Below are 24,430 nucleotides of genomic sequence, written 5' to 3'. Positions count from 1 at the left end.
GCATCGCATACTTGAAATAAATATTTTTGACTTTGTGATTCAGTAGATATAATTCTTATAAATATTGAACAATGTTACAGTATTTATAATAACGATTTCGTCTAATCTATATGTAGTTCGTCTACATTCTGTTGAAATGTCTATATTATTATCACTTATACTCTTCTTTTATCTATGATTATTTATTTGTCTAGGATTCTATTCTGTTTCTGTTCATCACAGTCACAGACAGTAGACAGATGTCAATGATGTGTCAAATTGGCGGAGTGAACAAACTGCAGTTACTTGCAGACTTACATTGGTTTTTGACGTTTGCATTTTTACTTGAAGACTTCAAACAGCGTGAGTCATTTTGAGATATCGTTGCCATTGGTTGCCTTGGTTAGTTCTCGTAAAATGACACAGTGGCCTGCATCCATTGTTGCCATGTCTACAGTTTTAACTGTAGATCTACATTTTTTTGGAAATGATCTCAGTTTTGCAGTTTTGGGCTCGAAATCTACAGTTTTTTTGCTGAAGATGCTAGCGCCGTTTATTTTATTTGTTATGCAGAACTTAGTGGCAGTTGCACTGAGTCAACTTCAACAAAACTACTATTGTTAAACTAGAGATAATGGTCATCGATTATTTTAATAGTATACGCTAATATGAGAAGCTCTATAGCTCATGCTTGACTGTCAACGCAAAGAAAAACGGCATGACTAGCGGCGAAAAGCGAAATGATATTCAACCGTTTATCTCTCGTTAACTAACCAACCTTTCTGTTGTTAAATATTTTCCTTCTGTAAGTCATTTCTTGTATCTGTAAGTCATCTAAACCGATTTTATTATTATTATTATTATTTTTTTTATTTTTTTAACGGCAATCAGAACCTATGTCCTTTGAGCAGTTTGGGCTGAAACTTCGTATTTTTAGATGGTAACCCAATGTTAATCCATCCATATTTGATGATTTTTGTTATTAGAATTAATCTAATAGGGCTGACTCTTTATTGTGCAGCAATGCCGGGCAAGGGCTATTTTCACTTGGAAACATATTGCTATCTATATTTCCAAGTGAAATCGTTGCCTGACAACAGGCTGCTCGAAGTGGGTATCGAACCCGTGACCTCTGAAACAAGTCCCGTCGCTCCTAACCCCGCTTTTTACCTATGGGCGAGCCCGATTGTTAAAATTAAAGCTAAAAACCAACTGGTTTGACGTTTGCATTTTTACTTGAAGACTTCAAACAGCGTGAGTCATTTTGAGATATCGGTTGCCATTGGTTGCCTTGGTTAGTTCTCGTAAAATGACACAGTGGCCTGCATCTGCATTGCCTGCATTGCGAATTGCGAGTTTTGTTATCGTTACACAGCAACAGGATTTGTGAACTTCTTATGGTTACGTTCTAACCTAAATGTACAAATGGAAATATCTTTTCAATATTAATTTTATTCTTTTTATAAATTATAGTATTGAATGACAGGGATGACATTTAGTCATGAACTAAAAATGGTTACATATCACTTTCTGAGGAATATGTTGTCAATCTTGTAAGAATCTTAATAATGGATTTATCACGTAGTTTGTTATTAAACGATGAAGCTTTATCCAAGTTACCAGAAGCTAAGCAGCAAGTGTTTGTGTTTGAATGGCTACGGTTTTTAGATGAAACTTTACCATTGTCTCAAAAGGTTTGTATATAATTTAGTTAAATGTGATAATCACAAAGTGGTATTGTAAATTGCAAAGTCTTAATTGTATGATACAAAAATGTGTTTTAAAATGAATTTGAATTTTATACATATATGATTATTTAATAAGTAAAAGCAGTTCGTGACAGCAATATTATTTATCAAGTACTATACTCTTCTGAGCTAGTTTTTGTAAAATTTTCTAACTTAGTTTTATTCATAAAACTCAAGTTATTTAAGACTTATTTATAATTCTATTTAGTTATGTATTAATATTGAACTTCATGTTACAAACAGCAGAAAAAAATTCAATTGTAGTTTTTATTTTCATTTACTATGAAAATTTATAATGTATAAAGTTTGTATAATAATGAAAATAACGCACTTTTATAACTTGAACAGCTTCTCATAAAAATTTTTAAGATATTAGTCATCATGGTTTTGCATTTATTCCTGTCTCACAGTGATGACAAGACAAACCATTGTATAAATATACAACATTGTGTCTTTATGTATATGCGTATATATTTATTCAAGTATATTTTTGCAGTCACATATCAGAGAATGCCAAAATAAGTTAGTAGAACAGTTAACTGTACGCATGCAATGCCCTCATGGGCCACCTACCCGAAATTTAATTGCACGTTGTTTAGCTACTCTTTTTTCTCTTGGGGATACATTTTTATTATTTGACACTGTTAACAAATGCAATGAGATTCTTAGACATCGAGATGATACATCGAGCTATCTTTCAACAAAACTGTAAGTTGCTTGTAAGTTTATATTTATATATGTTTATAAATATTTGATGTAAAATTTTTTCCAAATCTATTTTAGTACTGCAATTGCAGTTTTGGGATGTATGTATGAAAGTTTGGGAAGGATGATGGGGCGATCATATGAAGAAACAATACAAATACTAACCAAAAGTCTGAAGCATGCCGAATCTCAAACAAGAGCAGAAATCATGGTTACACTCAATAAAGTAAATTAATATTTGAATTAAGCGCAATACCCTTAGAATTATATGTAAGAGCAGAGCAATGTATGAATATGTATGCATGTCTGTACATATATATATTGTCTCATTTTGGCCAGGACAGACCCGGATTTTGAGCTTGTTTACTAGGTTTTTTTCTAAAAGTAATGTTTGTTGCGGCTTTAAAACTTTTGTTTTAAAGGGTTTAGAAAAGTGTAGGCTTAAATTGAATCTTTGCATTGATTAAAACAAACTTAATATTAGTAAACCATTCACAAAAGGAGCAAAATTTTTAAGGAAAGCTAAGTCAAAAATTTTCTTTATTGGTCCCCCGTCATACATAAAGTGTGTTGTATTATGTGAGATTCATATGTATGTGTTTGTTTGTGTAAATACATACATTTGTGTCTGATATACATTTAATTGTATCAACAAAATTGTATTAATCCGATGACGACTGGCTATTTTAAGATACATAGAAGAGTATTATATATACATAGTATATAGTATTATATATACATAGTATAGTATTATCATGAACTTAAAGTATTATGTTAAAACTATTTGTGACTCACATTAGATCATATATGAATATATTAATGTAATTGGACATGTAATTGGTGTGTGAGACTCAATACATAACAAGTTTTCATAATTATCATTCAATGTAAAAAAATATTTTAGTTGTGTGCGGGAATGGGCACAGTAATTTCGAGCGTGTACAAGGATGTATACAAAGCTTGTAAGCATGGATTAACGGATCGTGCCATGTCAGTTCGTTGTTCGGCTGCTCGATGCTTGCTGGAAATGCTTAATGATAACTCACAACAGGAACGTCAACTCTCCTACATGCTGCTTCAAACAGCTAATGCTGATTTTGAGGCTTTGGTGACACTTTGCTTTAGAGCCTTTGATGGGAGCAATTACGAAGTTCACTGCACTGTTGCTAGACTTCTTGGCACCCTGATGGCTGCTATCCAATGCCAAGACGAAAAATCTTTAGGTTTTTATCATAATTATGCAATTATAATTATTTTTTTTATTTGCGATGGGTGTAAATTATTGATATCTTGTTTAGTTTTTACGTTTCTTCATAGCTAACTAATAATAATATTTTGATATTGGTTAGTTTTACTACTAAAAAAGTAAATCAATAAGGAGAATAGTTTTAAATGATGACATTTTGTGTGCTGTTTTATACAGATATTCTATTTATTATATTTTTACTATTTTATTTAATGTATTTAAGATATTTTACTTACTTGATAAAAAAAAGGTACTTTCGAATGGTGCTAATTAAAAATTAGTTCAAATAACCCAACTGCACTGCTCAAAAATACAAAATGAAAAACAACTTTTTTTTTATTGTTTTTTGTTATAGATGTATAGTTTTAGATCAGAATATAAACACGTCAATTTTTTGCTGATCTTTTACGGTTACATTAATATTTAGTTTGAAACTTGAAGAAAGGGCTCATTTTCAATTATACCTGGTTCAAATGTTTAATTAGGAAATTAAAGTTTGTATATTTATTTGTTTTTCAAAGAGATCTATAAAGTGATGTATAAATTGTTTAAATACAATAATGTTCAATTCAAGAATACATCTATATTTTTATTTTTTTTATAAATTTCAGGCCATCAAAACAAATATGCCATTAAAACAGTGAGTTTGGAGGAAGCTTTGAGTTTGCTGATGTCAGGTTTTCTACGAGGGGGAATTTCATTTTTGAAAGGCACTGGAGAAATGATTAAAGGAGGTTCTAGTGGCAATCGTGAAGTACGAGTTGGTGTAACTTATGTAAGTTTGTGGACTGTTGCAGTATAAATTTTATTGGGACTCATGATTATTTATTGAAATATTTATTATGCATATATATTTCAATTAGGCCTACATCGTGTTTGTTCAAGCAATGGGTGTTCAATGGTTGGAACGTAATTTAACAACATTTTTAACACATATTCTGGATCTAGTTGCTAATCCCAAAGTTGCATCATCTCATGTTGATGCTGTTTACTCACGAAAATGCATCAGTTTCATTTTGCATTCTGTCCTGGGGAAAATGCTCAGTGAGAAAGCGCAGTCATCCTCTTGCAAAGAAATAGTTCACATCATAGTTAAACAAATGAATTCATTAGATTTTAATCCAGAGAATGCAAAAGACTACAACCAGGTAAATACAATTAACAAGTATATGTGCATTTCTAGGAAGAGTAAAAGTTATTTAAACCATTTTTGGCTCTTTTTGCCTCGTCTTCGAAACGGCTAGACCTGCCTTTGCCAAAAACTAATCAGCACGTCTCCTTATCAATACGAGTTGCATGGTTTTTGAATGATTCAAATCGGTTGATTCATCTTCCCAAAATCGTCGACGACAATTTGTATCCGCACACACACACACACACGTAAGGTATTTCCACACAGTAAAGGCATTTCCTTTGCCAAAATTATCAGAAACCTTTGAAACGTAAAGATATGTTAAAATTTTCATTTTCGATTTTTTTTTGTGATTACTGTAGCTCACCCGGCGGGAAGTTAATGAAGATCAATTTCATTAAAAAATTTAATGAATTTATTTTTTTTCGTATAAAATCATTTCTTTATATCAATTGTTAATGTATGTAGGTAATGTATTTCTATTTTTTTTATCATTTTATGCTCAGTGTTGTAGAAAATATAAGCAGAGAATTCGTGCAATAGTAATAAATGCATTTGAAATTAAGATCAAAGTTAAGCATAAAGAATAATAAAATATTACTTTTGTAAATTGTAATGCCATCATATAACTTAGGATTAAAAATTAGTTTAATTATTTTACTTTTTTGTGCTTTCTAAGCAACTTTATATCTGAATATATAAAAGCTATATTGAAAAAAAAATAATAAGATGCAATTATTATAACATGATAGTAGCCCTTACCTTTCAAAAAGCATCTCTAAAAATTTGACGTTTGGTTTGTTGTTTTCCCATGACTATGTAGGTTTACCAGTATGTATCAATAAATATATTTATATATGTATATATATATATATATATATATATATATATTTATATATGTATATATATATATATATATATATATAAATATGTTTACTTGAAAATTTTAACAAACTATGATTTGCAGGAAACTCTTTTTGGGCAACATCTGCTAGTGTGTGCTTTACAAGAAATGGGCCGTCTTATTTTAAGACTCGGTACACAAGCACAAAATTTAATTCATGATTCCTCTTTGAATCTAATTGAGGCTACGGTATCTGTATTAGTGCACCCTTGCCAGGCAGCGAGGTTGGCTGCAGCTTGGTGTTTGCGCTGCATATGTATTGCAGTGCCTAGTGAAATAACTCCTCTTATCGATCGCTGTGTTGCAGCTATTGAAAGTATGAACACCTTGCCTGAAGCAATAGCAGGTACTAATGAAAATATTATAAACACATATTTCAATTATTTTGATTATTTGCTGAAAACTATCTTATAAGCAATATATAACTGTAGTAATTGCTCAGTATTCACTGCTATTTTTATGAACAGGTTACAGTAGTGCACTGGCTGCAGTGCTTAGCAGTGTGCGTTACTCGCCTTTAGGAATCCCTCACACGAAAGGAAAAATTGTTTTTAATACTGCGGAAGAATTATTAAGATCAGCTAGTCAAAATAGCAGGTTATCTTTGAACAGAACCCAGGCTGGCTGGCTTCTTATTGGTAGCATAATGACTTTAGGTTAGATAAGTTAATGCAAATTTATTATTAAAATCATTAGCCTCATTCATGTTTCAATAAAATTATATCATTAGGTATACCAGTTGTTAAAGGTCTATTACCACGCATGTTATTGTTGTGGAGAAATTCTTTCCCAAGATCTGCTAAGGAATTAGAATCAGAAAAATCACGTGGTGATGCATTTACATGGCAGGTATTTGGAACAGCCAACTTTTTACATTTTATGAATTTGAAATAATACAGAATACTTTCTACATTTTGTTGTACATTTTTTCTTATTGTATTAATGGCAATTTCATTATTTAGGTCACTTTAGAAGGGAGGGCTGGTGCATTATCGGCTATGCATAGTTTTCTCCAGCATTGTCCTGAATTGGTCACAGAAGAATATATTCGGAGACTTTTGACGCCTATCGAAAGTGCATTAGCTATGTTGATAGGGTAATAAATGAAGATAACTATTTTATAAAACTAGTTGGTATTGGTATTTAGCCTTGAGGCAAGTTACATGAACTTCCCGATATGTGTAAATAATCGACTTAATCAATAATAAACAAATTAATTTATGAGTAATTAGAAGTATTCCGAGGGGATTTATTACACATGATTGAAAATCAACGAACACATTAACTCGGAGTATTTTCTGATGGCAAATTTTCACAAATCAATAATTTTTATAATTGAACCAGTTTTTGTAGGACGTTGATCGTTTAGTATGTTCATTAAGACCAAGTAATCTATCGTTATACCAAGTAAATCATCTAATTTTAATTTTAACAAACGTCAACAAAACTACTCATTTTCTCAAACTTTGATGAATTTTTAAAATTAAAATACTTGTCGTAAGGCCGTAATATTTCAGTAAGTTCTATAAGACCAATATATACATCGCCAAAGAAAGTTTCATAAAAATCGGCTTAAATTTTTTTTTCAACAGTTAATTACAAGAAAACGGCTCGGTAGATTTTCACCTAAAACTAATCAGTATTATTCCCAACTAATATCTTTCGAACAGTTTTTGATTTTTTAAAATCGATTTGGTAGAATGAGCTTAAATGTGGACGAAAAGTTTAACACTTTTTTCAAATTACAAAGAAACGGCTCGGCAGATCGTCTCACAAAACTGACAAACTATAGTGCTTATTAAGATACATCTAATGGCTTTTAAATTTCTGAAATCGATTCAGGCGTTTTTGAGCAAACGTCGATCAAAGGTCTAATTTTGACGAATGCCAAAAAAACGATACCAATATTTGCAAACTTTGACGGATTTTTTAAGCTAAACGAGTTGTCGTAGGACGGTAATATTTTAGTATGAACTAGAAGACTATGGTATCTACCGTCAAAAAAAAATCATAAAAATCGTCGATTTTTTTTTTTTTTTTTTTTAAACTTTATTAGAAGAAAACAGCCCGGCCGATCTTTACCAAAATGATTAGCACGATTCCCAACCAATATCTATCGAATGGTTTTTGAATTTTCAGAATCGATTCAGAATTGCGGGCTAAAACGTGGACGAAAAATTTTTCACTTTTCTGCAATTTACAAAGAAACGGTCCGGCCGATCGCCGCACAAAACTCAACGCTAGTCCTCATCGCGATACATCGAATGGCTTTTAAATTTTTGAAATCGGTCCATCCGTTTTGGAGAAAACGTCGATTTACGGCAAAAAATCTCTTCACACACACGCACACATACACACACACACATACTTTTTCCAAATTTATCTCATTCGATTCAGAATGGCTTGAAACGTCGAGAAAACATAAAATTAGCGAATCGGATTTTCTGATGAAAACAAACTTCTCCTTTGGGAAGTTAAAAATTGCATTATTGAGCCAGCTGAAAGTGTGTATAATGCTTTACTTTTTTATAAAAAAAAAAAAAAAAAGTGATGTGTTTGTATAATTACTATCCTCTTTATTTTTACGAATACATATTTATATATGTGTGTACGTTTGGCTGTGGTATATACAAAATTTGCATATACAAAAATTTGAATATTTTTACATATTATTGCAGCATATCGTCAGTCCTAAAATCATATGGCCAACAATTGAAAGCACCGGCAGCTATGGTTCGTTTGCGAATGTATGAAGCTTTCTATTTATTGCCGCCAACATCATTCCAGAATTCTTACACACATCTTTTGAGAATGTTAATATCTGAATTCACTCTTGGAGAAAACATTGCAAATACTACTACATCTCAGCTTCAAGCTGTTTGTCACTCAGACGATTACGTAATCTTGGGAACATGGATGCAAGCTACTGATCACCAGGCTATTGAAGATCAGGTAAAAAATTGCATGCATGTTACATTTAGTATATTTATTTGCATTCTTACACACAACTAATTTTGGAATTTTATCTAGCCTTAAATATATAGGGTCATAGAGTGGGTCGATTTGTATGGGTCAAAAAAAGTAGCTTAGGCACATATGATTTTTGGATACTAGTGATCAAAAAATAATATACTTTGCTGAAGAAACTATACCTTTAAAATGAATTTTGATGTCCCGTGCATTGACCCAAAAATAAGGATTAAATTTTGAAAAATTCCTTCCGACCCCCGTTATCTTTGGAAGGTCAATCTACCCATGTCCGTGGTTCACTCCTAGGATTTTCCCTGAGAGGTTTTTCAAAATTTAACCCTTATCTTTGGGTCAATGCACGGTACATCAGAATTCATTTTAGAGGTATGGTTTCTTTAGCAAAACTATATTATTTTGATCCCTAGTATCTAAAAATCATATGTGCCTAAGTGACCTTTAAATCGACCCGCCCTAATATATACACACATATATATATATATATATATATATATATATATATATATATATATATATATATATTAGGGTGGTCCTTAAAATGGTCATTTTCGAATTTCCTTGCTCCCAGGGGCTCAAATGGTTCCAAATAGATAAAAAACAATTCTCTGAAAGTTTTAGCTCTTAATATTAACGTTTAGATAGAGCGCAATTCAATCAAAGTTTGTATGGAAAGAGCATGGAAAAAATTTTGAAAATTAAAAAAAATGTTTTAGATGTAACTTAGCGACAAATGAATGAGTTCTATTCATTCATTTGTTCGCTAAATTACATCTAAAAAACATTTTTAAAATTTTTGCAAAATTTTCCATGCTATTTCCATACAAAACTTTGATTGAATTGCGCTCTATCTAAACGTTAATATTACGAGCTGAAACTTTCAGAGAATTGTTTTTTATCAATTTGGAACCATTTGAGCCCCTGGGAGCAAGGAAATTCGAAAATGACCTAAGTTACATATATACTCCAAAATATAAATAAATTTATATATTGTATAATTCTAAATTTGATGTTGACATATGTATTAAAAAAGTCAAATAATGCCTAACATCAATAGAAAATTCTATATATGTTAATTATAATTACCAAGTATTTATAAAATAAATTACTACTTTTTATTATTTTTAGTTACAGCCAAACAGTGCTGCAAGATCTGGAGCTTTAGAGCATGATCCGTGCTGTTTATATCGTCAGTTGCAAACAGATGAAGATATCCCAGGACCTTTACCATTAGGCGTGGCTGTGATTGATAAATCCATATATCTTTTTGGTCAAATATTTCCACATGTTACAAATAAACATAGGTATTGCTACAGAATAATATAAACCTGATACATAGTATGAGCAAGTAATGCTTTAATGAATTTTATACATTCTAGTAGAGATTAGTTTAAGAATTGATTCATGAGTTTTATTAAAATCTTTGAAAATTTTAATAGAAAGAAATTTAATTTAATTACTATCTGTAACATATAAAAATAGGATACGAAATACGGATGATTAAACATGTCATACCATTTTATTGAGATGTCACATTTCAGGTTGCAAATGTTGGATCATTTTAACGAATGCATTAAATTGGCTAAAGCTTCAAGACAAGAAGCTATCCAAATGAATGTATTTACAGCTCTTCTTGTAGGTCTAAAGGGTTTGACTGATGTTAAAGGAACTTTGGGACAAGATGTTAAGAAAAGTGCAACTTCTCTCATTGTTGTATGTATTATTATGAAACATTATATTTTAAATAATATAAATTGAGAAGTTATTTTTACTTAAAATTAAATGGACATACTATTAATATTTTTAGTTTATTTGATTCTTAAAATTAATATAGTCAAGAATAATAGCCAATTCACTAGTCGTACTGTATATCATTTTCTCGATAACTTTTGTTTTAAACCTTATAATCATATTTGTTTATCAAATCTATAAAAATTTTATTTATAGAAATAAATATTTTTTTACATGAAGTTTTTGGCTTTCAAAAATTTCATTCCGCATATCAATACAATAAAATTTATAGTTATCAAAAACTAAAGATTTTTTTTTTTTCAAAAATAAATTAGATTGGATCGAGATTAATTTTTTGATTAATTGTTTTTAGAGTGCTCTTACTGCTGCGAACCCTGTTCTACGTTGTGCAGCAGGCGAAGCAGTCGGACGAATTTCTCAAGTTGTTCAAGATTCTCGTTTCACTGCGGACTTTGCTCAAACTAGTTTTGATCGTTTAAAAGTTGCGCGTGACGTGGCAAGTCGTACAGGTCACTCTTTGGCACTTGGTTGCTTGCATAGGTATGTTGGCAGCTTGGGCACATCACAACACCTATCCACTAGCCTGTCAATACTACTGGCATTGGCTCAAGATCTCAGTAGCCCTACGGTACAAGTTTGGAGTTTGTATGCCTTAGCATTGATTGCTGATTCTGGTGGTCCAATGTTTAGGGGCTATGTCGAACCAACATTATCCGTGGCATTGAAACTACTATTGGACGTTTCAGCTTCACATGTTAATGTACATCAGTGTATTGGTAAATTATTATCTGCTTTGATAACAACAATTGGACCAGAGTTACAAGGAAATAATAATTCTATAGCAGCAACAAGATCCTCTTTTCTAAGTGCTTGTACAATAATGTTAGGTAATAACAATCCTTCTGTTAGAGCTGAAGCTACAGGTTGTTTGCAACAGTTGCATCTTTTTGCACCGAAACATGTAAATTTGAGTTCACTTGTACCAATGTTATGTAAAACTTTGGTGAGTACTCATCTGCTTTTGCGAAAAGCTGCTGTGTCTTGCCTCAGACAATTAGCACAAAGAGAAGCTAAAGAAATTTGTGACCATGCAATAACATTAATGTCTCAAAACATTGATGGTCTAGTTATAACAGAATTAGGTTTACCAGGAGTTTTATTTGGTTTATTAGATACAGAAACCGACGCACGACTAGTTAAAGATATTCATGATACATTAATTAGTATGCTTCAAATATTAGCAGCCAACAACCTTGTGCAATGGTTAACCTTGTGTAAAAGTGTATTAACAATAACTACTGAAACTGGAACTGCTAATCAAGAAGAAGGAGCATTAGATGAGGAAAATGATGACGATCAAGCAGAATTTCGTACCACAGAAAATAAATCGTCGCAAGTTGTAGTACACCCACGTTGGCCAACACGTGTTTTTGCTGCTGAATGTGTGCGTAGGATTATTGCAGCTTGTGAAAATGATTGTCCACAACATTTTGATTTACTTTCTGCTAAAGAATTACAGCTCACAAGAAGTCATGCAGACTTTTTAGTGTTACATTTATCAGATTTAATACGAATGGCTTTTATGGCCATTACCAGTGATTCTGATGAATTACGTTTAGAAGGTCTGAAAACTTTGCAAGTGATAATTGATAAATTTGCTCGTGTTTGGGAACCTGAATTTCCTGGTCATTTGTTGTTGGAGCAATTTCAGCACAAATCGATGCCGCATTAAGACAAGTGTTTTTACCAGAAACACCAGCTCATGTGACATCAGTTGCTTGTGATGTTTGCAGCACATGGATTCGTTCTGGTGTAGCCAGAGACCTTACTGATTTACGCCGCGTTCATCAACTTTTAGTATCTAGTCTCAGTAAATTTCATTTTCCGGTTGGATCTTTGCAATTATATAATGAAAGTATGGCAACCTTAGAGAAATTATCTATACTTAAAGCATGGGCTGAGGTAAGATGTTTTGTATATATATATATATATATATATATATATATATATATATATATATATATTTATTTATTTATTTAATAGGTTTATGTAGCGGCTATGATTGCCAACGGAGCGGCGCCTATGTATTTTCCAAAACAAAATATTAGCAGTACATTAAGTGTGAATGAAACAAATAAAATGGATGATCTTCATTTTAAAGATAAAAGCCTTTTAGTTCTTGTTCAACCTGAACTTTCTGAACTTTCTGCTTATTGGCTGGCTGCATTACGGTAAATAACTACTAACATTAATAATTTTTGTTTTTAATTTTGACCGCATGCCCTCATGTTGAAGACACACGTGAGCACGCGATATATTATTTTTATTAAATATATATTTATATTAAAATTATGTACAGTAATAGTTCCTCAGTAAATTTTACTTAGACTTATTTCAACTTTTTTTTACCAGTACAAAATTGACAATTTTGGATGCGGTTTTCAACTTTATAGTATGATTATGTACAGTATCATTTATGTTTCAAAAGAATATTGCTTATTTTCTGAATACTTTTAATGCTTTCTCTATGGCAATCTTTACTGCTGGAGTGACATGGCCCAGTAGCGCTACTGAACGAACCAGGCACAACATATAGTTAAGACTAGATATCTCTATTAAAATGCATTGATTTCATACTTCTTTATTGATTCCTAAAATCTCAATTACATTCTAAGTTTCTATTTATGATATCATCTATATTCACTACTATGTACTATCATTTTACATTAACTACTCTTGTTATTCTCTAGAAATCAACATAACAGTGCCATCTATTCATAGCTAACAATATTTTAAGATTTTTCAATCGTTATACTAATGAAAATGTATTTGAAAATAAGAATTACACTTCTAATGCAAAAATTGCAATATTTTAGTTCTTCATTGATTAACTTATTATTAGTGTTATATCTTAAGACAAGGGATGACACATAGGTATAATTTACAATTTTAAATTATGCATTTCATTCTTCACATTTTTTATGTTTAAGTTGATAACATGCGAAAGAGTGAAATCAACTAATAATTAGTGTAACAGTAATAAAAAGTGTTAGGTAAATGGCCAATTGGTAACTTTTAATCATATTTAGGGATCATGCCCTTTTGTCATTGCCTTCGGAATTTGCAAGCCAACTTCCATATGATGGAGGTGCGTTTTATACTACGGATACAATGGAAAGTTCTAGAACGCATTTTCTTTCCCGTTGGCCAGCTATATTACTTGCTACTACAATTTGGATCAATGATGGAGGCTTACAGAAAAAAAATGCAGCTGAAGCTGAAGATAACTCACGTGATAAAGATGCCAAAATGCAGGCTAATAACAACATGCCTGCTGTGTCTGCAACGAGCTCAGAAAAGTATTGATTTATTTGTTTATTATCTTTCTTATAGCAAATTATTTTTATGTAGAGTTTATTATACAAAGCAGTGATATGTATATATATAATTTATATTTTTTCATATGAGAGACTTTTAGTACTCTTATTTCTCTTTGATTTTTAAATCAATGTCTATGAAATATAAATGCATCTTCCATTTTTAGATTTCATCTGTTATTTGGGATTTGTTTAGAGGCCTTATGCAATCAACGAACATTAGATACATTGGATGATGTAATCACATGTTTACAAGCATTAAATACTTTACTAGTCACAGAATGGGCTAGAAGAATTTTGATGATCCATACATCTTTACCTATAGAACTATGCAATGTTTTACATCGTCTAATTATAACTAGGGATGCATTTGAACCTCAGTATCTCTGTTTGAAGATTTTACAGTTAGTGACAAAAGCAGCTGAAGAAAATTTGGAGGATGTGAAGAAAAATAACTTAGAAGGTAAGTAATTAATAATTATTATAATTATCTGAATTATGAATGAATGAGTGTTACTTTGAATTATCGTTACTTAGAAAGTGTCAAGTTGTAAGTTGTCTTTGAAAATTTAAACTTCATCTTATACACACAAATTTTACATAGTCTGAACCGTTTTAATATATTTAGTCTATTTTTATGGATATAAATAGCATTAGAGATTTTATTTTATTTAAAAATTAAGTTTTATTTTCCATAGTTACAACTGATTTTGAGAATGAATTATTTTATATAATGCAGAATCTACAGTGAATGACGATGTGCCTTCAACTACCGAGTTAGATAACCATGGTAAAGGTATCGTAAGTAATGCGGATCCAGGTCAATCTTTGGTATTCGCAATTTTGAAAGTTTGTTTATGCCTACTGATTTGCAAGCTACCAGCTGTAGATCCCAGTACACTACCTGATAAAAGATCTAAACAGAACAGTCAAAAAAAAATATGCAAGTTGAATGAAGATGACAGTCATCTAGTAGCTGAAATATTAAGATTAATGGAATCTCTTCCACAATTATGCTCTCCCCAAGGTATTTTATTTCTGTTTTCACCTAATTTTACTGGTTTGATCTGCTCGTTCTATTTAAAAGTAGATCAAAATTAAAATAGTGGAGTTAAAAGAAATAATAATATAATGTTATATATTTACAGCCTCAAATGAATATCTTAATGTATTCTATATCCCTTTTTTGCAATTACATTATATATTTAACCACTTAATGCTTACGTTTGTTCGCGCAAAACTTATGAACAGAACTTAGTTTGTTCATAGGAATTTTTAAACTTATCACAACTTGTTGGACGATCGGAACGCCTAATGGATTTATAAAATTTTATTATATTTTACTATTATATATTAATGTAAAAAATTCAATAACTTAAATTCTTCAAATATACATCAATGCGTTTTTGGGGTCTGTGACTCGTTTTCTTCATTTGTTATTGTAAACTGAACTATACTAAAATCTTTTTTTTTTTAATTTTTATTTCATAGTAATAACATTCTAAACACTTAAAAAAAATGTGATGATTCATTGCCAGTAAATTTTTAAACTAGTTGTGTATGGCATTGTACCTTAAGGCAAATTGCTGGAACTTACCGTACCGGAACAAAATGTTCGAGGAATATTAAATATTTTGAAATAGATTCTTATAAATACTATAACATTGTTTAATATTTATACAGAATTAAATATAAAATCTGAATTATTTTCGATATACAAAATAATTTTAATTTTAAAAACATTTTTTGAAAAAAAAAAATTGAAATAATTTTTTTTTTTTACAGAAGCAATTATTTTGTCAAATTTGTGTCAATCAGCATATCTCCCTATCAATAGGAATCAAATGTTATTCTATCAAACTCAAATCCTATCAAATCGGTTGATCTGTGCGAAAACGAAAAGATGCGGACACACAAAACACACACACACACACATTTACAACCATTTTTTCTGAGGAATGCCAAAATGTTCAGAAACCTTCAAAATGTGAAGATATGGAAAAAAATTCATTTTTGATTTTCAGCCCATTATTATAACTACGCTACGGGAAGTTAAAAATGTGTGCATTAAGTGGTTAAAATTTTCTTTTTATTAGCTATGTGTATTGTGTTCCAATTGAAAGTAATCTAAAATAATTTATTATGTCTAGGTGCTCTATCAATTGTTCCAACAATTCTTTTTTTGACAATAAATATATTTGAAGAAACAGCAATTAAGGAAATAAATAATGAAGAAATTTTAATGGATTTATTACCAGTTCAAGCTGCTCTGAAATGTTTTCAAAGTTTAGCTACACATAAATATGCTACAGATGATCACAGCAAATCTTTTTGGTCAAATTTACTTCAGAGTGCTCTAGGAAAACTTGTTGATTTAGCCAAAACTAGTTCAGATGTCATTAAAATTGATGAAAATGCTTTAGGACAAGCAATAACAGTTTTCATATTGTATAGCCCTTCTAATATAATCAATGCACCAAACCTATTATTCCCATGTATAAATCATTTTAGACAATGTCTTCAGAGTGATAATCTCAAGGTGAGTGACTTTCCACATAGTTTCTGATTTATATTTTACTTAACACTAAACCTGCCGACAATTTACTACCTATACAGTAGAACCTCGATTATCCGGACCTTGGTTATACGGATTTGCGATTATCCGGACTACCAACCACGACCAATTTATATGTATGAACATACCTACAATTTGAATTTTAGCATCATTAATGCTGCAATTTAGTACATGTATGTAATGTAATCGAAGAAAATATGTATGTACAAACATAGGGAAGTGTTAATTTCTTAATAAACATAGATTTTTGTTGATATCTATGTATAGAATTGTTATTTTTAATTAATACACAACATTATTTTTTATACATTCGATTATCTGGATTTTTGATTATCGCAATGCCCATCCACAACAATTAGTCCGGTTAATCGAGGTTCTACTGTACCTACCGAGCGCGTTCATCGTTAGTAAGTTTAGTGTTAACTTACTTCAGCTCTAAAATGGCATTTTTATTGATTATTCAAATTATTTGGGCTGGTGAAGTTTGTGAAGTTTTTTTTATCCTTTTTAAAAAAAAGAGTTGTCACTAAATTGGAATAAAGTCAATTATTAAGTGTTGCATTTGTACATGGATATACGAGGTGTGTTCAAAAAGTACCCGGAATTACTAATAATTAAATTTCGCGGGTCTGGAGTGTCTGATTGTCAAAATTTTTTTTTTATTGTGTTGGTATACATGCCCCTAAAGTATGATGAAATTTTCAGCTATATTCACTGTTTACTTTGTCTGTGGTAGTCGCTAAGGTTCGACGTGTTTTTCTGAGCTCGGCGATTTTTACAATGGAAGAATTGAAAAGTCAAAGAATTTGTATTAAATTTTGCGTAAAAAATGAAATAAAGTGTTGCAAAGTGCAAAAATTCACCAGATATGGCTCTGTGTGACTTTTTCCTATTCCCAAAGTTGAAGAGACCCATGAAAGGACGGCGGTTTTCCTCGATTGAAGAAAATCGCTGAGAGTGCTCAAGGACATATCAAAAAGTGAATATCAAGGGTGCTTCGAAAATTGGAAAAAACGCTGGCATAAGTGTATTATATCTGGGGGGGACTACTTTGAAGGGGACCACATTAATGTAGACGAATAAATAAATATTTTTTTGAAAAAACGAAAATTCCGGGTACTTTTTGAACAGACCTCGTATATATCATAATCATCACAAGAAATATGCCAAAAATATTTGAAGATCAATCATATTCTTTCTGAAAATATAAGAAGTGTATTTTATTGGTTCGACTAATAACTGTACATTCAATTTTTTTGAATTCATTTAAATTCTTGCCTTAACAATTATTATTTTACTAAAACTAACTTAATAATAATAAAAACATTATTTTTATGTACGTTTTACTTATTTTATACGTTTTTCTAAATTTCAGGTGAGGCTGAGATGTATTCAAACTCTAAAAATGATTTTTAGTCATCCTGACAGAAATCGTGTAATATCGTTTATTCATGCATTAGCTCCTAGATTAATGGCAAGTCTCTATGCATATTCTAATCTATCTCGTGATCCAGTCATTTGTCACGATTTCATAAAAACTGCTGATGAATTAAATGCTGTTTTAGAAAGTATTACTGTTTTGGAAACCTTGATTAATTTAGCTGAACCAGCATATCGTAAGTATATTCTAACCAAACTAACGTTTTAAAAAAAGTTAGCATAGGATAGTTATTACTGAAAATGATCAAAACAGGCATCTAATAAGTGATTTTTATTAATAACTCATAATCAATGCGTAAGTAGTAGTAGGTTTTTCATTTGATTAATGATTTTTGTATTAATATAAATATTAAGTATTGTATGATATCTATTCAAAATAATTTGTAGTAATAATTTTGCAAATTTTTGTCCATGATGCAGAAGATATTGAATATTATTGTCTGCGGCATATTAATGCTAATTATTTTTAATTATATTAAATGAAAATTTTTAGGTATACAAATATTGACATTATTGGTACCTATAATGATTAGTTATCTGTTGGAACCCTCTTCATTGAAGTTATCAAATAAAAATAGTCTACAACTGCATGAAAGTAGCTTGCAATGGCTTATGAAAATTGGTCCAAAGTATCCCCAAGAATTCAAAGCATTAATGTCAAAAAGTGCAGATATGCGTCTTCGTCTTGAAGCCGCTGTGAAAAACCAAGCACAACAATTAAAGTTGCAGGATAAAGCACAGATGAGCGATGCCAACAATCTACGCTCACAAAAATCAGTGCCGACAATCAAACTGAAAACAGATTTTAGTAATTTTTCATGAAATTCAGTTATATAATCGGTAGATAGATCTTTTATAGAATGGTTTTGATTACTTGCTAAAAGCATTTTCATATTATATTGGTATAATTAGAAGGCTTTTATCATTTGACCTGAATTTAATATGCTTATGTAAATATCTGTTATTGTTGAAATGTTAGTGTAACAGTTCATAAATCACTTGGTTCAGGATATTTAGATTATAATTTTTTTTACACAGATGTTTACAACAAGATCACAAGTTTTTATATAATAAGATTATGCAGTTATTAAATTATTGACTTCAATAGAAATCCTAATTGCTGGGTCGGAACGACTGACTGAAATATTGTTTTTTGTTTAAAATATTTTCATAAATTGTTAATTATTATCTAAATAATACACTTTTATAACATTTTAAGTTTCTTTCTCTTTTGTTATGATTTTAAAAATCATAACAAAATATATAATAATAATCATAATAAATAATATATATATATATATATATATATATATATATATATATATTTTCATAAGTTATTTAGAATCGGGCAGTAACATCAAGTAAAAAAAAACTAAAGTAGTTTTTGAAATACTTTATTTATCCATACGTTTCGGTCTTCATCGAGACCGTCATTCAGTGGAAAAACTAACAGATTTTATATGATGTAGGAGGAAAATATTATAAAGTTATAGAACTTATATATAAATACTTACAGAAATTAACTATACAAAAATACACTACACTATTACACTGTGATAAACCAAGCTATTAATAACTGGAACATTTAAACTAATTATTTTTTTGACAATTTTTGGTTACATTCTAGTGTGTACAGATTGACTAACGTCTAAATACTGAATGAATTGTGTTTAAAAATTTTGCGAAAGTGTAAAAAGACTGGCAAACATATGTTTTGACCATTTTCAAAACACCACCATATCTGAATGAAGCGTGTATTTTATTATTTTATTATTTTACTAAAAACATGTTTGCCAGTCTTTTTACACTTTCGCAAAATTTGTACATATATTATGCACACATATTACATATACATAATGTATGTACCTAAGCGTATGTGTAATTTTGAATGGATAAATAGTTTTTCAGGCATTCTTCCAGTTATTGAATAAAACACAATCGATTAATTTCAAAACTCAGTTCAGAGTAATAAATACCAAATATAATATATAACAAAAATATGGATACATAAAACATAAAATGATAAAATTTGAAGTAAACGAATTCTAAAGTGAAATTCAAAATCTACAACTAAATCATAAAAACTTACTTGTCAAGTATTGATTATTTAGGAAGAAAAAATTAAACATATAACTTAATATAAAAATAATTCAAATAAATGCAACTTAATGAAACAACAATAAACAATTACTGTGTGTAACAAACAAAAATATAAAATGTTAAACTGAAAATAAGCCAAAACATCACACGGCGGCATCCGAGTGGAAAGGGTTCAGTTTCATTAGAAACGCCAAAAAAAATTTAACATTTTGAAAAATCCCTGCTGATCTTTATCAAAAACTAATTAGCATTTTTCTTAAGTGATATATATCAAATGGGTTTTAATCATACCGAAGAAACAGCGCGGCTGATCTTTTCGCAAAACTAATCAACGCGAGTCCTTATCGAGTTTCATTAAATGACTTTTTGAATTTTTGTAACAGTGAACCCGTTCTTGAGAAAACGTCGCTGAAAGATCAAAATACCACACACACATGCACATCTTTCCCAGTTATGACCTAAAACGATTCAGAACGACTTGATAGGTCGAGAAAACAAAATTAACAAATAACATTTTTTGGCAAAAACAAACTTCAAAAAGTTAACAGTTATTAGTGTATAATATATGTATAGATAATTACTAGAATATAATAAATTAATTAATCATTATTAGAATTATGTATATGTATATTATACATTCTGTTTCTATAGGAATTTTCAAGAAACTTTACCGGAGAAGCCATTGCTCCAAAGCGAATTTCGATTTATCGAATTTTTCAGATGAGTTTTTGTTTCTATTTATTTCTATATAAACACGTAAAAATACAAAAAACAAATAATTTAGTTAATAGACTAATAGATGGTAATTGTTAATAGACAGTAACAGATGAATGAAAAACTCAAAGTAAATAGTTAAGATTAGATATATGATGGATATATCTCTTAAAAGAACAGAAGTGTACACAATTAATGAAAGCTGAATTAGCAAAAGATACTGCTCATTTTATAAATCATCTATGTAATGTTCGTTTGTTTGAACCGCATTTTTACAATTCTTACTTTCAACAAAATAAAATTAAAAGAATAAAAATAAAATGTTCTAAGATTTTATATTATAACGCATAAATGATGTATACTCTTCAAAATGTTATTTCATTTTATTTATTGATTATTTTGATAGTACTTATGTGCAAGGTACAGATCATGGAAATACAATGATAATCATATTAAACATTTTCGCCACGCATAAAGCAATTGATAAGTTTAAAATTGATAAATTGATAACGCGCGATAATTTGATATTATCGAACAACTTCGAAATGAAGAATAACTTAACAAATAATTTCAAATATGCATACATACACAACGTAATGAAATAGACAAGAAAAAAGACAGACTTTCAGGCAAAACTATTCGGTCGGATTTTGCGTTAAAACCTGTACAGGCGTGAATGTTCACGACAGTTCTGATGTTCTGATTAATAGCGCTTAGCTGCGTTATAATATACCGGATGCTTATCTTCCTTACATTTTGTACAAACATATTTTCGTTATTTGTGACGTCCGAAATGTGAGTGTGCTTTCATAACCTTTTTCACATTTACAGAAAATTCAATAATAGCTATTCAAGTAATATTAAGTAGATCTAACGTCCAGGTTTGTCCAGACTGCCAAATGAGTAATTGAATAGTAGTTGCAAGCCAAATTATTATCTAAGAATTAAATTATTTTGTCGTCTCAATCATAATACTCACGATGAAATATCAAAATAATGAATCCATACATATACTACTCTTCTTTTATCTTTGAATCCATATATTAACACCTTTTGAATGAAAAGTAACTACACTTTTTGACATTTTGAAATTGCCGGTTTCGCCACTGATCTGTGGTCACCCTGGTACGATACGAAGCGTAGTTCACATATGTTTTTCAATCGAAATGTTCTTGTAGTGCACGTTTGATCTTGGTTGAGAAACACGCATATAGGAGAGTTTATACTAGGCCTAGGTTAAACCAACTAAGCGCAGATAAGTGATAAGAGCTTTCAAGAATAGTGCGTATTTATGCTCGGAAGTCATATTATTACATTTATTAATGTGTACCATAAAATTAATATTCGAATAGAGTATTGCCATCTCAATTTAGGTTATCGAAATAGAAATATGTAGTTTAAAATCTTATAAAACATGTTTTATTTATAAAATAGCACCATAGTTTATCTTAAATAGTATACTGTTGAATCTGAACAACACATATGCAGCATGTAATGCTTTAATTGGTAGTATTTTAGATACCTACTAAAATAGATTGAGTTTTTTGTACGTAGATGTGATAAAGAAGCTGTCATGTTAATGCAAGTCAGTAATAAATGTTGAGGTTTTATTTAAACGCTTCATGACAATTAACACGGATATAAAATTAATTTAAATAATGTGAATTAATATTTAATTGTAAACCTGTGTTCCAAATTTTGAAAATTTTTAGTTCTTATTCTTCCGATATTGTGATCGTGACTTGAGTATTGTCAAGTGAATTTGAATCCTGTGTTATATCCTAGAAATTTTATAGTGAATAACTAGTACAGTGCACCTGAAAAAACTGTTATTTGTGTAATATCCGAGTGAGATTAGTGGAAATGCTCCAGTTGTAACATTTCATTGATATTTACTCGACAATGTCTCAATCAAAACATGATACTGCGATTCACTTGGTCGCAGGGGGGTAAGTCGATTCGTTCTATATTTAATATTGTATTTATAAAAATTAATCAATGATTTTGTAACAGTTTGTGACCTGTTTAATTAAAATTTTGGTATAAACTCGCACGGCGTAGCCTACATTCGCGTGTACTATGTACATTATGTAAATGCTTATGTAAATGCACATATTTGTTTACAAAATAAATATATTTTAAGAATAAGATAAGAAAATATATTCTAATAACGAATATAATATCACTAAAATTGCTTTAAAAAATAAAAATCTTACGAAGTGTGTCAAGATTTGTATTTTGCTGCGATGAAAACAATTCTGATTCAAATTGCGTAGTGAGATTATTGGTTAAATAATCTCCAGTCGTAAATTCTTATCATGTATAGGAATAGATATGTACAAACACACACACACACACACATATATATATATATATATATATATATATATATCATAAATAAAATATTGAAATATTTCTAAAAATATTTATAAATAAAATATTAAAAAAAATCGGTGCCATGCACTACTTGTCTAACTTTTTTTTTCTGGATTTCTGAATCGCAATGCAAGTCGATGCAAGTGAAATGTTGTTTGAATCATTCAAATCGGTTGTTCCTTTCTCTCAAACTGAATTGCCATTTTTGGCACTTTTAACTCCCGTAGGGTAAGTTATAGTAATCGCAAAAAAATCGAAAATGAAATTTTTTATATATCTTTACGTTTCAGAGGTTTCTGAACATTTTGGCATACATTAGAAAAAATGGATGTATGTGTGTGTGTGCGGATACAAATTTTCGTCGACGATTTCGGGAACACGGTTCAACCGATTTTAGGTATTCAAAAAACATTCGATTCCTATTAAAAAGGAGACGTGCTGATTAGTTTTTGGCATAGGCAGATCTAGCCGTTTCGAAGATACGGGACAAAAAGTGCCAAAAACGGTAACTCAGTTTTTAAGAGAACAGAGCGTATGATTTTAATAATTCAAAAAACATTTTACTTGTATTGATAAGATGAACAACTGATTAAATTTTTATGAAGGCAGTTCTAGCGGTTTCGGAGACCTAGTGGAAATAACAAAAAAAATGCCATTTGGCGGTCAAAAATGATCATTTATCAGATATTTCATAGAGATTTCAACAATAGGTAAAATTTTGTTTACATTCCTATGAGTTCCGTACCAATGTTTATCCTTTAGACGACTTAGTAGGGAAGTACCAGCAATTTGCCTTAAGGCACGATGCCATGCGCCCCACTAGCCCTTACCTTCGAAACGGCTGGACCTGCCTTTGCCGAATACTAATCAGCACGTCTTCTTGTCAATGTGAATAGAATGTGTTTTCAACCATTCAAATCAGTTGATTCGTGCTCCCAAAAATGTCGACTTGTGTTCACACATACATGCACACACACATATCCATTTTTTTCTAAGGATATATTAAAATGTTCAGAAACTTTGAAACGTAAAGGTATACAAAAAATGTCCTTTTCGATTACTATAACTTTTACACTACTGGAAGTTAATAAAAAACGAAAAAAAATACTGGAAAAATAATAAATGAGCGTTAATACTTAGTTACTTCATTTCAGTAAATGCATGACGATAATACACAACCCTTAGTCGAACCCTTAATTTGTTTTTGATAATAATATTTGGATACTATTGTAATTCGAAGATTCAAAATCAGCTTTACCAAAGCGATTTTGGTACTCTCTTCAAACTTGTGTAATATTTAATTTTTATCTTTATCAATTTTTCATATACATCTTCCAAAATTAATTGTTTTTTGTTATTGAATAAGTTAGTCATATTCAAAACAATACATCCTTACC

General features: G+C 30.2%; 2 protein-coding genes across 3 annotated transcripts in view; both read left to right on the top strand.

Annotated features, from left to right (window-relative positions):
• The first annotated feature begins 1,264 nt into the window (after positions 1-1,264).
• LOC113376633 (HEAT repeat-containing protein 5B-like) lies at positions 1,265-18,850 on the top strand. Its single transcript, XM_026616626.1, is given in 23 exon segments — positions 1,265-1,379; positions 1,453-1,673; positions 2,224-2,435; positions 2,511-2,658; positions 3,337-3,655; positions 4,290-4,453; positions 4,542-4,826; positions 5,778-6,060; positions 6,182-6,370; positions 6,445-6,563; positions 6,677-6,810; positions 8,393-8,666; positions 9,828-10,003; positions 10,241-10,412; positions 10,804-12,160; positions 12,163-12,413; positions 12,495-12,682; positions 13,541-13,810; positions 13,996-14,291; positions 14,568-14,855; positions 15,979-16,367; positions 17,779-18,019; positions 18,337-18,850. Coding segments are annotated over 22 exon segments (6,210 nt in total). The 5' UTR covers positions 1,265-1,379; positions 1,453-1,547; the 3' UTR covers positions 18,666-18,850.
• Positions 18,851-22,375: 3,525 nt separating this feature from the next.
• Positions 22,376-24,430, top strand: part of LOC113377332 (mitochondrial carrier protein Rim2) — a 40,221-nt gene continuing 38,166 nt past the window's right edge. Inside the window, exon 1 of one of the 2 annotated variants that reach the window (XM_026617615.1) lies at positions 22,376-22,606. In XM_026617615.1, coding sequence (XP_026473400.1) covers positions 22,560-22,606 — 47 coding nt within the window. In that variant the 5' untranslated portion in view covers positions 22,376-22,559. The remainder of the gene's footprint in view (positions 22,607-24,430) is intronic. The other variant, XM_026617614.1, reaches the window with a different exon arrangement.

The sequence above is a fragment of the Ctenocephalides felis genome, unplaced genomic scaffold (assembly GCF_003426905.1).
Source record: "Ctenocephalides felis isolate EL2017-DRISC unplaced genomic scaffold, ASM342690v1 CF-g0.4_SCAFFOLD_01886, whole genome shotgun sequence".
Taxonomy (NCBI): Eukaryota; Metazoa; Arthropoda; class Insecta; order Siphonaptera; family Pulicidae; genus Ctenocephalides; species Ctenocephalides felis.
The sequence above is the reverse complement of the archived record's forward strand: the minus strand, read 5'-3'. Positions and strand labels throughout refer to the sequence as shown.